The 17,805-nt window shown below is 33.2% G+C and overlaps 1 protein-coding gene across 4 annotated transcripts in view; it reads left to right on the top strand.

Moving 5' to 3' along the window:
- Positions 1 to 17,805, top strand: part of LRRIQ1 (leucine rich repeats and IQ motif containing 1) — a 210,511-nt gene that overhangs the window by 98,328 nt on the left and 94,378 nt on the right. For all 4 annotated transcript variants that reach the window (XM_032874162.1, XM_032874163.1, XM_032874165.1 and 1 more), the window contains 5 exons: positions 4,414 to 4,503; positions 5,154 to 5,275; positions 5,811 to 5,906; positions 6,137 to 6,219; positions 12,976 to 13,077. In XM_032874162.1, coding sequence (XP_032730053.1) covers positions 4,414 to 4,503; positions 5,154 to 5,275; positions 5,811 to 5,906; positions 6,137 to 6,219; positions 12,976 to 13,077 — 493 coding nt within the window. The remainder of the gene's footprint in view (positions 1 to 4,413; positions 4,504 to 5,153; positions 5,276 to 5,810; positions 5,907 to 6,136; positions 6,220 to 12,975; positions 13,078 to 17,805) is intronic.

Here is a 17,805-nt window from a genome sequence, read left to right on the forward strand (position 1 = left end):
CCATTTAATCCATATCCAGAACTCTCTTCATCCTGTAAAACTGAAACTATATAGCTATTAAACAGTAACTCCTCAATGTTTCTTAACATTCTAAAGTTGTAACACTGCAGTTTGAATTTATGCCTTCTTACCTTCAATAGCATCCCCAAAACTTGTTCCTGTATGGCTCCATCTCGACCCTTTCCAGTTGTTGACATCACAAAATTACCTCTTCATATACATAAGCCAATAATTTCTTTAAATGCATTAGTGCCTTAAATTATGTAGGGAACTAAATGAGGAGTTATAAACCAAAGTCGCAATAATACTAGTTTTTAAAGCTACAGTTGTTTTTTTTTTTTTCTCTATTAGTCTCTTTAAATCATGTAGAAACAAAAAGTAAGGTTACAAACTGTTGTTACAATAATATTGGCTTTTATAATTTCCCATGTATTTATCTTTACTGGGATCTTCATTTTTTTTTTTTTTTTTTCTACACGACTTCCAATTGCTGCTTGTCTCTTTATTTCCACCTGCAGCACTCTCTTTAGCATTTCTTTCAGGGAGACCTAAAGGTAATGAACTCTCTCAGCATTTGTTTGTCTAGGAGTATTTTAAATTCTCTCTTGATTTTGAAGGACAGTTTTGACAATACAGGAATTTTGGTTGACAGTTGTTTGTTTTTTGTTTTTTGTTTTAACTTTTAGCACTTTGAATACATCAGCTCACTGCCTTCAGGGCTTCAAAGTTCTGATAAGAAATCTGCTAGCTGTCTTATTGAAGATTCCTTATATGTGATAAGTTACTTCTCATTGGCTTCTTTCAAGATTCTCTGTCTTTGGCTTCTGAAAGTTTGATTATGTGTCTCAGTGTGGGTTCTGAGTTCATTGTATTTCAAGTTCTTTGAGTTGCTTGGATGTTTATATTCAGGTCTGTCATTGAATTTGGGAAAATTTTGGTCATTATTTCTTCAAATATGCACTCTGCTTCTTTCTTTCTCTGTTCCTTCTATGACTTCCATGGTATATATGTTGGTCTGCTTGATGGTATCTCACAGGTCCCTTAGGATCTATTCACTTTTCTTCAATCTTTTTTTTTTTTTTTCTATTCCTCAAACCTGATAATTATATTGTCCTATCTTCAAGCTCACTAATTTTTATCTGCCTACTCGGAGACATATCTCTCTAGTGAATCCCACTAGGGAATATTTCATTTCAGCTACTGCACTTAAGAACTCCAAATTTTCTTCTTGATTTCTCTGTAGATTTTCTGTCTCTTAATTGATATTTCTGTTTTGTTTATACATCATTTTCCCTCCTTTTAGTTCTTTAAATATCTTTAAAACAATTATTTAAAGATCTTTGGTAAATCTGCCATGAGGTCTTTATTTAAGGATAGTTTTGGTTGATTTATTTATTTTTCCTTTGAATGTGCCATAAACTTCTCTGTTTCTTTGAATGGTTTGTGACTTTTTTTTAATTTACAATTGGATATTGAATGTAATGATTATGGTGACTCTAGAAATTAGATTCTCTTCCCCAGGGTTTGCTGGGATTTTGTTTTTGCTTTTATTAATGTTTGTTTCTATATTATTGTAGTCTGTCTCTGTGCTGAGTATCAGCCCGAGTTTTATATAAACTTAAGGTCTCCTCAGGTCTTTTCTGAGCCTGTGCCTTCCCCTATATATGTTTGTTGACAATCTGATTTCCCACATATATGCAGATGCTTTTGAATATTCTAGTCTTTTTTTAATTTATTATTTTTGAGATTTTATTTGTTTATTTGACAGAGAGAGACACAGCGAGAACAAGAGCATAAGCAGGGGGAGTGGCAGAGGGAGAAGCAGGCTTCTCACCAAGCAGGGAGCCCAATGTGGGGCTGGAGCCCAATGTGGGGCTCGATCCCAGAACAGTGGGATCATGGCCTGAGCTGAAGGCAGATGCTTAATGACTGAGCCATCCAGGTACCCCATTCTAGCCTTAAAAAAAAAAAAAAATGTGCATCCTAGTCTTTGATATCTCACTCCCAAAAGATGAAAAAGAGAAAAGTGAAGGGGTAAGGGAAGGACACCAGCCCATTAAAACCCTTGGAAATCACTTAGCTGGTAGGGCAGGGGCTTGCAACAAGAGGGGAAGTACAAGGACACCCATGTCTTTGCACCTCTGTATCAGAAGTAATCAATGATTAGCGCACAGATCATCATATTTGGAGGACAGGGTCCTTATTGTCCACCCTGGCTCTACAAGCTATGTGCAGGCTACTCCTGAATAGCTGCCTAACTCAGGGCCAGGGGGTAGAGGTGGCAGCTGTGCCAAAAGCTGAAATTGACTAAAATTAACCCCAATTTACCATCCAAGTTTTCCCCTGGAAGTTATAAGCCATCAATAGATTCCAGAGTTCCAAAATAATTACATCAGATGGATTCTGCAAGTGCAATCATTTTCTAGGTTGGGAGACAGGGTCCCCATTCTTCCTACTCCACCATCTTCCCAGAATCTTCTGCCACATTGCCTTTCATTGTATTATCTCCACATTTTCACATTCTCTCTTCACTTTAATAGTTTACATCAGAGTAAGAATACAAATTTGATGATCATTGCTATGCCATGGGCCTTAATCTTTCCTGGGATTGAACTGAATTTTTCTTTATTTGCCACATAAAATAAAGAATTAAAAAAATCTGAGCCTTGAATCCTATTTGTATCAAATAGCACATTTTAAACCAGATATTTATTCTTAAAACATATATAACTGTGATATGTATGTTAATAATGTCTGCCTGGAAAAAATTGGACATTGTACCTGTCAAACAACTGCATAGTCGAGAAACACTGAAAATTGTATAAATGGAAAATAACATTTAGTTCTCCTCAGAATATAATCATTCTAGTTTTTAAATCATAAATGTTTGACTATTGGGGCATCTGGGAGGCACAGTCAGTTAAGTGACCAACTCTTGGTTTTGGCTCAGGTCATGATCTCAGGGTCGTGAGATTGAGCCCCATGTAGTGCTCCTGCTCAGCACGGAGTCAGCTTGAGATTCCCTGTCCCTCTCCCTCTGCCCCTCCCCTCTTGCTCTCCCTCTCTCTTAAATAAATAAATAAATAAATAAATAAATAAATAAATAAATATTTTAAAAAGGGGCACCTGGGTGGCTCAGTCTGCTAAGCACCTGCTTTTAGCTCAGGTCATGATCCCAAGGTTCTGGGATCAAGCTCCACATAGGGTTCCTTGCTCAGTGGGAGTCTCCTTCCCCTCTCTCTCTGCCCCTCTCTGGCTCATGCTCATAATTTCTCTCTCTCACTCATAAATAAACACAATCTAAATAAATAAAAAAATAAATAAAATGTAAAAATCTTTAAAAATAAACATGACAAATGTCTGATATTTTTAGAACTTTAAAAAAAAACAAGTTTATGGGCATTCTGATCTTTTTTGTAAAGATTCACAAAACTTTATAGGACCACAGAAGTTTATTCTAAACCATATTAGCTAATCCAGGCAATAAAATTTAGATAATGATATCCTAAATGCTGTAACAATAGCATACTTAGTATAGGTCCTCTGTCAAAAGATAAAATAAATTACATAAATGGAATAAAGATATTTTAAGATTAAAAAGTGAAGGGACTTGGGGCTGCCTGGGTGGCTCAGTGGGTTAAGCCTCTGCCTTTGGCTCAGGTCCTGATCTCGGGGTTCTGGGATCAAGTCCCGCATCGGGCTCTCTGCTGGGCAGGGAGCCTGCCTCCTCCTCTCTCTCTCTCTCTCTTTCTCTACTTGTGATCTCTCTCTCTGTCAAATAAATAAAATCTTTAAAAAAAAAAAAAGTGAAGGGACTTATAAAAGTATCATTTCAAAGTTTAAATTTACATTTTTTATCATTCACACACTTGAATTAGAGACTCTAATATTAGGATCCATGATTTTTATGTTGCCACAAAATTTATTTTTCCACCTATTCAGAAAATTTGTGAAATTTTTGAAGAAATTAAGTAAAAGCTATCATATAGACAGTGTTTATGGAAAAATTGATACTAATGTGTTAAAATACCATAAATTCTCAATAATGAGGTTTGGTGGAAAATATTAAAATTTGCATTATAAAGAGATTAAAGCTCATTTCCCTCAGTTACATCCAGAGTTGGCTCAGAATCATGGTTATCAAATAGTTAAATACACTGAACAATCTGTTTTTTGGAACACTTGAGTACTCAAATTCTCACTTTATCCCACTTAGGGCTGAGAAGTCTTTTATTTTTTTACAATGTTTGCATTAAACAGGTGTATAACATCTCACAATAGCAAGTAGCATATTTTCCTGGAAATAAAAACTCCGACATATTCTCTTAATATTTGTCGTATAAAAGACAATTTAAAAGGCTCTTTGTAAACATGATGCAACTGAATTATGTACATTGTTTATTATTTGTGCAGGCTGCCTTAGAGAAAGAATGGCTAACTTTAGATTCCACCCGCTTTCCTTCACAAACACTGCTTGTCCCAAACCAGCTGCACTGGCCAAAGGTAACATGTCACGGAAATCTCTTAGTGCTCCATCTTTTCTCATTTTTAAGGTTATGCTGTGCTGCAGTGATTAATAATGAAATTTATTGACTTGAAAAACACAATTACTTTTAGAAGCCTCTGACTTCCTCCTCGTCCCCAGATGTAATTTTTCATATAGCTTTTCTTTCATTTGCTCCTATTTTTTTTCTTTATTTTGGATTTCTTTCAACACTTTATTTCACAGTAGCAAAAAAAAAAATGATATACTTCAGCTGCATATTTGGCAGTAGACTAAAATCACTAGTTGACAGCACTTTAAAAATACAAAAATATGCATTAAGAGGGCAACAGCTGAAGATTCTCAGTCAGAGGTCAATGGACTGCAATATCTGTTATTTATTTGATAATCTTTGAAGTTTTTGTTTTCTGATATTTTTTAAGATCTTTGTAATTAATCATTCTGTATATGCAAACAATACCAAAAATCATACCCCCCACCACTACAATAAAGTACATTTTTATGTTTATTGCATAAGTTTATTATAATTTTCAATTTTTATATGTGTTTTCTTTGGGACACTGCTCAATAATATGCATGGAAAGTAATATATAAGTGCTGGAATTTTTCAATTTATCTTATACTTAATATACATTACTTTCCTGATAAGTTCTCTGGAACCTTAAAATATGATGATACTTCACTGAATTTACGAAGTCATCCAGCTCAAGCATGGCTATGTAATGAGAAAGAAGATTTGTTCTCATCAGAACACACACAGTTTAATAGCAGGTAAGCTACATTATATTACTCTTTTAGAGGATCAACCCATGAGGAGAGTATTGCACTTACTACAATAATAGTAAAATGATGAAAAGTAGGTACAAATTTGCTTGTATAGAAGATGGAAGAGCATTTAATGTTAAAAGTGTAATCATTTTACGGGGTTTTCAGTAAAAAAAAAAAAAAAAAAGTGTGAGGTAGTTTCCTTAAAGCAACATCAAAAGTTAAGTGTCAGTGAAATAATGTCATTAATGGTTGTAAACAAGTGAACTTTTAAATACTACTATATAGGTAGAGATAAGGATTAGAATAAAAATTCCAGTGCTGCATTTCTTTCGACAAAAGGATTGAAATATGCTTCAAGTAATTGAAATGTAAACATTTTAAATTAATGGCAGACTTTTATTACTTTTCAAGATAAAGTTTTTCTGTAACTTAAATGGATTTTATTTCCAAGTTTGAGACAACATAAACAGCTTGTAGTTTTAAAAAGTGCTGATACACTTGTGTTGATTCAGTTAGTATCATTTTTTCCTATTGCCAGATCACAAAATAGGACTTTATCCTGGACTCCTGAATCAAAGACCAGCAGAAAGAGTTTGCTAAAAACTGAAAAAGAAGAAAAAATTTCAAAAGAATGGTATGTGGTCTATTTTACACTAAAATATGAAGAAATTGAGAGACTTTTAATTGTTCAGGGCAGTTATTTTTCAAGACTCTATGAATTATTAGTTTTAAGAAACTGTATGCATGTTAAAGATTCTTAAATGGGAATCTATATAGTTCAGATATGTATGTTTATATGCATATGCATATATTAATACGATCTGGATATTTGTTTTATCTTTATTAAATTTAATCTTTTAATAGGGGCTTTAAGGATATTGCTACTGCTCAGCAAATGTTGAAGAGAGCACAGAAGATGAAATCAAAGAAATTAAGGAAAAAATTAGGTGGGTGATGAATGCTCTTTGAATAATAATTTTGTGTCTGATATTGAAGATAAATTCTTTTAAAATATTATTTCCCAAATCATATTTAATAATATTTAATAGGAACAGAAATAAAATTCACAGATATGAGTATATCTATGGTAATAATTCTGAAAACTTAAGGAAACTTAACAAGAATTATGTTATTACATTAAAGGATTTGTTATGCACTTAAATGCTATCTTCACTTCCCCCTATTTCTTATTTATTTTGTTATTGATAATTCTGTCTATTGTGCGCTGAGAATTATGGTGTAATTTATTTCTAAATTGGTTCACTTTGACAAGTGTTGATTCTAAAGAGTGCTTCATGTGCTTATTCCTTTCTGTGTTTTTAAATTGCTTGATTGTTTGATAAATTATTTCTATAAACTTGTTAGCTTCATGAATATTAGCTGTGAGGGCTTCACAGCTTCATTTTGGGAAAGAAATACAATGTATATCTTCAGGATTATGCTGAACTTGGGAAATGTTCAGAAGAATCCTTTCTTCTATCCCATTTGATTCTCTAAATCATTTGCTTCTTTGGGTACCTCTAATCATTTAGTACCATTACTTAATAGCGGACTAGTTTATAGTCTCAGGGCAAAAATAGCTGGCCATTATGACTTTATATCTATGATTAAAACTACTTAAAATTATTTGCATATTGTATATAACTTAGCATTTACTTGTAACTTTATATATACTCATGGACTCATAGGGTTTAATATAAGTAATGTGACCTCTTTTTAAAAGCTGTTTTGAGTTTTTCTTGTTCAACAGCTTCTTAATTTACAATGATTTTAACATCAGTAAAATGTTTTCATAAAAGTACCATTAGTCCTGAGAAAAACAGAGAATCTATCTTATAGTTCTAGCTTATATAATTATTCAAAGAAGCATTCAGAAGATTAATTTTTCTTTATTAATTTTCCCACTTATTATCTTAATCATTAATCCATTGAATTTTAAAAATGTATATATATATGTTTTTTAAAAAAACAAAAATAAAAATAACCAAAATACCACTGGTTCCAAGAAATAGCTGATATTTTTTGACATAGCACTTTATTGATAAATTCCTGATGATTTATTTTTATATTCACAAATGTTCAACTTTCTTTTTTTATTGTTATATTAGTGACACCTTTTATCTTTTTGAGATAATGTAGTATGTAGTAATTTTTGAGATAATGTAGGTTTGAGAGAGTGAAATTTTAAGCATTTTTAAAGAAAATGTGAGTATGTGCTCTATTCAACTTGCTTTGTGCTTCCCATACTCCTGTCATGTAAACTCCTGTTAAGTTCATCAGAACTCAGTTAACTGAGTACTATCTGGTAGTTACGAGGGAGATAGTAACTCCAAACTCTTAACAATAGTGGGTGCAACAAACATTCTATAAGTAGCTGTTTTGAGAACAACGAAAGTTTCTGAAACTCCTGGGGGAAGTTCAAATATCAGAAGTGGCTTAAGTACTGATTCAGCCAAAGTTCAACAAATAATTATTACTTATTTATCTTCAATAGCTATTTTTTGAAGATATTTGCAATGTTTGTAATAGTTTCTGATAATGAAGCTAAAGCAAAGTTTATTTTGTTAAACTCTGTCTCTGGAAATATATAGCTCTTTCTTGCTAATTCTTATAACTAAGGGATTTTCATTGTTGAGCTCATTTTTAATAAATCAGCACAATAAATAATTGATTTTAGCAAAAATTTTAATAAGGAATTTATGCTCATACATAAAAACCAAACCATTGTTTTAATGGACAAAAATTAGACATAATCATCATCAGGCAAAAATTAAGCCCATTTTTATCTGTCACAAGGTGGCATGGTAGGGTAACAAATGTAAAAGGACAAGCAGACATACAAGTTAACACCACATCTTAAATTTAACAATTTGGCAATAGTCATTATGTGTGATCTGTTGGGTAAAAATCCAAAATGGCAAGTGTATAATTTTTTATAAGGATTATTACTCTAATTACATGATTGTAAACCAAATTGCATTCTTACTGCTGTGGGAGGTTTTATGTCTCTGTTAAGTTTTTGTTTTACTTTTGTTTGATCAAAATATTAGATTGATAAAATAAAAGCATTTTTTTTCTTTAAAATTTGAATTCTGAAAGGTAAAACTTAATGATGACCTTTAAAATTCTTCTCATTCTTTTTCTCTACTGCCCCCTCACAACATATATTCAGAATAGAAATATCCAAAGTAAGGTTAAGGATGAAGTCACGATAACGAAAATCAGTAGGATCCTTTCCAATTATGATGCTTTAATCTTCTATTCGGTTAATAATGTAGCACTTATGTCGCTTTGTATCTGTGACTGAATCATTTAAGACTCTGTACCTCTGGTTTTCTTCTTACAGAAAAAGAACTTTCTAGTATCTTTCCTGTTTACATTTCAATCTGTGAACTTATTTAAATCAGCCTAAAATTATGGCCATAATTTTAAGCTTTTACTTACTAATAAATTAAAATAATATTTTAGATACTTAAACCTTAAAAATTTCCTAGTAATATATGTGGAGATAGATGGATTGATCTATCTATATCTTGCATGGCTAACCTGCCAACTTGAAAATCGTAAGCCACCAGAGGGCAACAGTGTCCATAAAACTGCTGGAGACTAGCCATCTCTGGGGGTAGGGGGCAGGGAGGGTGGAGCATCAGAGAATAGAAACTTAATTAAATGGAATCAGTTAAGACTTCCCGTCTAACAAGGCAGTAATCCTTGTGGGGATGGGGCATAATTGCACATATCATGGAAGCTTTAATCAGATTTCTACCATGAAAAACTTTAGCACAAGTTGCTTAGTTGCGAACACATACTTCCTGTTTGTATCTTATACATGTATTTATTAGCCAAGGGGTAGGAGTCCGCATAGCAATATTTGATTTAAGATGAGAATGAAAACAGGACAAAGGCAGAGGGTTAATTATTTAAGAAAGCTGCAGATAGAGGAAAAATACGACTGAGTTTGCTGATTAGTGAAGAAGGAGGGGGCCAGGGAGACATATGGTATAGGCAGTCATCAGGGGAGACTCAATATTGATGACTTCTATTGGGATAAATGAAGCCATCTGCTTTAAACAGAAAAAAACAGGAGGAGGACAGGAAGTGGGAAGAGGAATTGGTTGGAAGCCATAGGATGAAATCTAAAATTGTGGGGAGTTATATTTACTCAGTTTGAGTTTGTGTTCTGACTGTTGTTATTCCTAGTAAGTTATTGCTTAATAAATATGATGGACATAAGCATAAATAGGTAATGACTGGTCTTGTTTTTATGGGGTTTTAATTTGTCTTTTTGTTTTTACTGTTGCCTCATGAACAGAAATAATTTTAGAACCTGGTGATCTGTGTTAGAATTTAGCAGATACCTAGGGAAGTTTAGGGTTTATAACTGCAGTGGAGAGCATCATGTGTAAGTCGAGAGTTGCTGGTTTATTGAAAACACGAGTCAATAACCTAAGAGTAGTGAACATAACTGGTAGAAAGATGGAGAGGACCAGGATGGGGAAGAGAATAGATGCTTGGGGTTTATGTGGAACTCTCCTTAGAGAGGATGAATTCTGAGTATAGGGGTTTGGGTAGAGAGCAATAATAAGAATCTTGAGGGCTAAGAATATAAGGACAAAAACATAATGTGATTTTCCAATATTTATCATATTTATGCATGTCACATTTCAAATTTCAGACAGTGAAGAAAGAGTAGGATGAAGCAAACAAGGTTAATTTAGTTATAAAGGTAGGACCACAACTAGGGATAAGAATTACCTTGCAGCTGTTTATAATATCTAATATACACTCAATACATATTAACCATTTAATAAATACTTGCTTATTTTATTTCAGTGATGAAAATAGCTTGAGACTGTGATGTTAACATTGAGTTATAATCCAGAATGAAGCCAAGTAGAAAATGAGTTAGGCTAACTTCTTAATATGAATTGAGTACTTCATGGGCTATAGCAAAGAGATCAGGTAACTAAAGAATGAGTGTTAAGGATCAAAAGGGAAGAGTATAGACAAAACTGTGGCAAAATAAAGTTTGTTCATGATTTATTTTGTTTATTTCAGTGATTTCCAAAAAGAATTAATAAGAATTTTGATCATGTGTGCTCTCAACAAAACAATAATAAAGTCGATTTAAATAGTAAGATCCTGGAGGGCCAAGACTCTCCTTATTCCCCACTGAATTCCCAGAACCTGATAGATACCATGCTTGGCATATGGTAGTTCAATAAATAACTGTTAACTAAGTCAGCAGTAAATTAGATAAAAGTCACTAAATGCTTTTGACTGTGTGTACGTGTATAACTGGGTGTGTGTATTGCAGTCATTTAAGTATATGTTTCTATTTGGGAAGACAAATTTAAATTAGTAAACAATACTCCTTAGAAAAATGGAATATGGGATGCCTAGGTGCCTCAGTTGGTTAAGTGTCCAACTCCAGATTTCAGCTCAGGTCATGATTTCAGGGTTGTGAGATTAAGCCCCGCTTTGGGCTCCACACAACATGGAACCTGCTTAAGATTCCCTCTGTCCCTCCCTTTCTGTCCCTCCCCCTCCTAAAAAATAAAAATAAATAAATAAATGAATAAATAAATAAATAAAATGATGAAGTACATCTAGTCATCCAGCCTTGACTTATAACTTATTTTACAGCACTACTGTACTTGTATGTACTTGTACATACAAAAATGGATAATAAGGTTTTTAGGTATGAAGTTAACAAGAATATCAACCAGTGAGCTAAGATTAGGACTCTAGAAACTGAAAAGGGATTATACAGGGGATGAAATAATTTTAAGAATATTCTAATGCCTATATAGATTATGTTACTTAAATGAGATAATGAAGTACAGAGTCATATGTGTAATAGAAACTCAGCTTCCTTATGGGTTTCTTTAAATATTTTATAAAAATGTATTTAAAACCCATTTCCCAGACACTGAGCAAGTCATACTGGGATATAAAAGATTTTAAAAACTGCAACATCATCCTACCATTGATGATCTCAAAGGAGTAGATTTAAATGTGTAAAACTGATTTTATAATGCAAGAAAAAACTACCACAAGCTGTACTCTTTACAATAAACTTGTCCCTTGACATGTCTACTTGACTTTATATTTTTGGGGGTTAGAGTAGTATCTTATTTCAGAGTGATATTTCCAGGGGCTATCAAAATCAAGTGATTTTTTTCTCCATCTAGAATTACTATTTTTCTTGCTTCTTATCATTATCCCTTTGCAACTTACATTACTGTAAGTTTTAATAAATTTAAGGTTGCAATCACAATGTTTTAGAATGAAAGGATATTGAAAATGTAGCACTCTTTATGTGCCCCTGATGAATAAAATTATCTTTTTGTGTGAATCGAGCTAGATAACTCTCCTAAATATTTTATATATATTATTTAATCTTGATAATAATGAGGAAAGCTCAGTGGGGAGTCTGCTTCTCCCTCTCCCTCTGCCTCTCCCCCTGCTTGTGCTCTCTCTGTCTCTGTATCTCTCTCAAATGAATAAATAAAAAAAATCTTTAAAATATTTGTTATTTTTATTGATGTCATGTTGAATTCATATAGAACTACCCAACTCTTAAAATACCTTTGGTCACATATAATTATGAGGTATGCCCAAAAATTGACAAATATTTTCCCTAATCTTGAGAAATATAATCTCTGTGAACCATGTAAATCATGCTTAATAATGATAAATTGTTGCTAGATTAATGGAAATATTAGGTATCCACATGCTTGAAAAATAACTCTGCGATTACTATTCTGTTTTTCTAATTAACATTCTAAAAATATACTGCCTTAGCATTTAATTAAAATATGTAATTTGGACTTTATACTATTTAAATTATAATTTTCCATTTAACATATTCAATTATATATTGCATTAGATACTAGTTAAGCAAAGATTCTTAAAGTCTCCTTTTGCAAGATAATGTAAGTTATTAAGAAAATGTATGTTGCCTTAACTAGTGGTTTTATGTTAACCTACTTTAAATGCATAACTTTCCACTTTTTCTTCTATCCCCTGTTACTTAAATCACTATTTTCTTTTCTTACAGTTCTTCAACAAACAAAAACTGCAACTGCACCAATCCCCCATTACCAATAAATCATAGGGCTCTGTGTTTACAATCATCCTATTAATTTCATAAAATTAATAGATTTAGAATGCTCTTGGCTATAAAATGTATATAGAACAACTTCTTTGTTATATAAGATATTAAGACAAAAGAGAAACCATTAATTTATTTGTAGAATTAGTGAAATGATCTTTTTTCTATTTCTTGTCTTATCATATGTCTTGCTTACATCTTCTATATCCCAGCTCCTCATATGCAGAGGAAATAAAAGTAGAGTATATGATTTTTCCTGTAATAATGCCTTTTACCTACTATGCATTTATGGAAATTTTTCTTTATTCCAGCAGATATATTTAAGAATTAAAGAAAGGAGCTATAACAATAAATAGTAAAACAATTCCTCAAATAAAAAATGATGCCATAACTAGAAAATTTTATTATAATTTTTTCACATTACAAGTATTTCTGTGCTTTATATTAAGTATTGGCTATGTACTTAATCAGATAACCAAAAATATATGAATGGTTTGTTACTATTTAGTATCATAAAAAATTATAGCCACTTCAGAGAAGGAATTAGCCAGAGCTGAACTTTTGTCTTATCTTGCTTTTTGTCTAGATCCCATGGTTTGCCTAGCATTATTAAAAAACAATGAAAATAAAGTTTCTGTTACAAAATCACCAAAGATGGCACAACCCAGAAGAGATGGTTGCTTTGAAGGTATGGTTTAATCATAGATCTGTAGAAAGGTTTTAGATGAAAGTGGAGTATGGAATTGTTGAATCACAATATTATACACCTGAAACTAATGTAACACTGTATTTTTACTAACTGGGATTAAAACAAAAGGCTTTAAAAAAATATGGGATACCTGGGTGGCTCAATCAGTTAATCGACTGCCTTTGGCTCAGGTCATGATCCCAGGGTCCTGGGATCGAGTTCTACATCGGGCTTCTTGCTCATTGGGGAGTCTGCTTCTCCCTCTGCCTCTGCCTGCCACTCTGCCTAATGATCTCGCTCTCTCTCTGACAAATAAATAAATAAATAAAATCTCAAAACAAGTAAATAAATAAAGAGATTTGTAGGAGAAAAAGATGAAGATGGAAAATTATATTTAAAATAAAATTTTGGGGGGGGCACCTCAGTGGGTTAAGCCTCTGCCTTTGGTTCAGGTCATGATCTCAGGGTCCTGGGATCAAGCCCCACATCAGGTTCTCTGCTCAGCAGGGAGCCTGCCTCCCCCTCTTCCCACCTGCCTCTCTGCCTACTTGTGATCTCTCTCTTTCTCTGTCAAATAAATAAAATCTTTAAAAAAAAATAAAATTTTAAAATCTTCAATAGTCCTAAAGTACACATGAAAAAAATTATACATAAAATATAATTAATAAAAGTCAAAATGCAGTTCTTGGAGCTAAAATACTAATTTAGTGTATTGATTCATTCACATGGTAGTTTAGTATTTGTATCAGTGCATATATAATTTTAAATTTCTTACATTTTTATATGAAAGTCTTATAAAGCTGTTTCATCATATAACTAATTTTATTTAAATTTTATACTTACTGATAATATTAGCCTATATCAGTAGACATGAACCCACGTGGAAAGGATAGTCTAATATATTTACTTCACTGCCAATATGCACAAATTGCATTATATATTATAAATTAAACTCAAATTTTAAATACTTTACTATATTTGAAGCTTGTCCTACTCACTTTTGGGGCAAAGGATTTACACATCAAAAGGGCAGATTAGGGACGCCTGGGTGGCTCAGTTGGTTGGACGACTGCCTTCGGCTCAGGTCATGATCCTGGAGTCCCGGAATCGAGTCCCGCATTGGGCTCCCGGCTCCGCAGGAGTCTGCTTCTCTCTCTGACCTTCTCCTTGCTCATGCTCTCTCTCACTGTCTCTCTCTCAAATAAATAAATAAAATCTTTAAAAAAAAAAAAAAAGGGCAGATTAAACTCATAACCGGCAAGGAAATTGAAGCAGTAGTCAAAAATCTCCCAACAAACAAGAGCCCAGGGCCAGATGGCTTCCCAGGGTAATTCTGCCAAACATTTAAAGAAAAATTAATACTTTTTCTTTTCCAAAAAATAGAAATGGAAGGAAAACTTCCAAACTCATTTTATGGGGCCAAAATTACCTTGATCACAAAACCAAAGACCCCAACAAAAAGGAGAATTACAGGCCAATATCCCTGATGAACACAGAAGCAAAAATTCTCACCAAAATACTAGCTAATAGGATCCAACAGTACATTAAAGGGATTATTCACCACAATCAAGTGGAATTTATTCCTGGGCTACAAGGTTGGCTCAATATCTGCACATCTGTGTCATACACTACAATAATAAAAAAAAAAAAAAAAGGAAAAGAGCCATATGATACTCTCAATAGATGCAGAAAAAGCATTTGAGAAAGTACAGCCTTGTACATCAATATCATCAAAGCCATTTATGAAAAACCCATAGTGAATATCATTCTCAATGCAGAAAAAATGAGGGCTTTTACCCTAAGGTTAGGAACATGGCAGTGCTGCCCACTATCATCACTGCTATTCAGCATAGTACTAGAAGTTCTAGCCTTAGCAATCAGACAACAAAAAGAAATAAAATGCATCTGATTTGGCAAAGAAGAAGTCAAACTCTCACTCTTTGCAGATGATAGAATACTTTATGTGGAAAACCCAAAAGACTCCACCCAAAACTTCTAGAACTCATACAAGAATTCAGTGAAGTGTCAGGACACAAAATCAATGCACAGAAATAAGTTGCATTTCTGTACACCAAAAACAAGATAGAAGGAAGAGAAATTAAACAGTTGATCCTATTATAATGGCACCCCAAACCATAAGATATCTAGGAATAAATCTAACCAAAGAGACAAAGAATCTGTACTCAGAAAACTACAGAGTACTCATGAAGGAAATTGAGGAAGACACAAAGAAATGAAAAACATTCCATGCTCATGGATTGGAAGAACAAATACTGTGAAAATGTCTATACTATCTAGAGCAATCTACAATTTAATGCAATCCCTATCAAAATACCATCAACTTTTTCCAAAGAAATGGAACAAATAATCCTAAAATTTATATGGAACCAGAAAAGACCCCAAATAGCCAAAGGAATATTGAAAAAGAAAAGCAACGCTGCTGGCATCACAATTCCAGACTTCAACCCAATAAAGCTGTAATCATCAAGATGGTATGGTACTGGCACAAAAACAGCCACATAGATCAATGGAACAGAATAGAGAGCCCAGAAATGGACCCTCAACTCTATGGTCAACTAATCTTCAACAAAGCAGGAAAAAATGTCCACTGGCAAAAAGACAGTTTCTTCAACAAATGATGTTGGAAAACAGCTACATGCAGAAGAATGAAACTGGACCATTTCCTTACACCACACACAGAAATAGACTCAAAATAGATGAAAGACCTCAATGTGAGACAGAAATCCATCAAAATCCTTGAGCGGAACCCAGGCAGCAACCTCTTTGACCTTAGCCACAGCAACTTCATCCTACATACATCGCCAAAGCAAGGGTAGCAAGGGCAAAAATGAACTACTGGAACTTCATTAAGATCAAAAGCTTTTGCACAGCAAAGCAAACAGTCAACAAAACCAAAAGACAACTGACAGAATGGGAGAAGATATTTGCAAATGATGTATCAGATAAAAGGGTAGTATCCAAAAATCTATAAAGAACGTATCAAACTCAAGATCCAAAGAAGAAATAATCCAATCAAGAAATGAGCAGAAGACATAAACAGACATTTCTGAAAAAGAAGACATCCAAGGCCAACAGACATAAGAAAAAGTGCTCAACATCACTCGGCATCAGGGAAATACAAACAAAACCACAACGAGGTACCACGTTACACCAGTCAGAATGGCTAAAATTAACCAGTCAGGAAACAACAGATGTTGGCGAGGATGAGAAGAAAGGGGAACCCGCCTATGCTGTTGGTGGGAATGCAAGCTGGTGCAGCCACTCTAGAAAACAGTATGGGGCTTCCTCAAAAAGTTGAAAATAGAGCTACCCTATGACTCAGCAATTGCACTACTGGGTATTATGTCCAAAGATACAAATGTAGTGATCCAAAGGGGCATGTGCACCCCAATGTTTATAGCAGCATTGTCCACAATAGCCAAACTATGGAAAGAGCCCAGATATCCATCGACAGATGAATGGATAAAGAAGATGTGGTGTATACATATACAATAGAATATTATTCAGCCATCAAAAATGAACTATTGCCTTTTACTACAACATGGATGGAACTAGAGGATATTATGCTAAGCGAAATAAGTCAATCAGAGAAAGACAATTTTCATACGATCTTGCTGATATGTGGAATTTGAGAAACAAAGCAGAGGATCAGGATCATGGGGAAAGACAGGAAAAAATGAAACAGGATGAAACCAGAGAGGGAGACAAACCATAAGAGACTCTTAATCTCAGGAAACCAGCTGAGGGTTGCTGGAGTGGAGGGGGATGAGAGGGTTGCGGTGGCTGCGTGATGGACATTGGGGAGGGTATGTGCCATGGTGAGTGCTGTGAATTGTGTAAGACTGATGATTCACAGACCTGTACCCCTAAAACAAATAATACATTATATGTTAATTAAAAAAAATAAAAGATTATATTTCTGATTTCAGCATTTGGAAGAATTACGGACTTATATTATCAAACAAATTATTAAATGTATCAGAGAAATAAACATGACATACGTTTGCCATTGCTTTTTCTTTAATGTTAAAATGTCCATCATTTTATCTATACTTTTGGATTATAATTTCTAATAAGAAAAATATATTTGAATGGAAGTGGACCACTTGGAATTTTTAATATTTTGTCTTCTGTACTTTTTAAATAAATCTTATGCATTATTATAGCATGGTTGCAAGTAGACACTTTAACATTTCTATTCAGTAATGTCTCAAACTAAAGAAAAAATTGATTAACACCAATTTTATATGATTCTATAGATGCCTATTAAATATGTAGCAGCAGGAGACATGGGGTCTAGAATTTTCTTCAAAGTATTACAATAAATATATACATAAAGGATAAATAAAACAAGTGTAGCAAAGTATTGAAACTGTTGGATCAATAGATGATGGTATATGGAGATTTGTTCTACCATTCTTTTTTAATATTAAAATTTTTCCTTGGAAAAACATTTTAAAATTTTGGTGGACATTAAAGTTGTCAAAAACTAATATTTCAAAAAAATACTTGTCAATTAGTATTTTAATATGATTAAAATATGTTTTCAATATAAGATAAAGCTTGGGTTTTAAACAATTATCTCATAATTTTAATTTCATCATTTCACTATAAAAGAAAGAACAGTAAGTCTACTAAATCAATAATAATTGCACAGCTATTACCTGTTAAATAAAAGCATTTTTACTTTAGAAAGCAGTGCCTAGT

The sequence above is a fragment of the Lontra canadensis genome, unplaced genomic scaffold (assembly GCF_010015895.1).
Source record: "Lontra canadensis isolate GAN:19392208 unplaced genomic scaffold, GSC_riverotter_1.0 scaffold52, whole genome shotgun sequence".
NCBI classification, from domain to species: Eukaryota; Metazoa; Chordata; class Mammalia; order Carnivora; family Mustelidae; genus Lontra; species Lontra canadensis.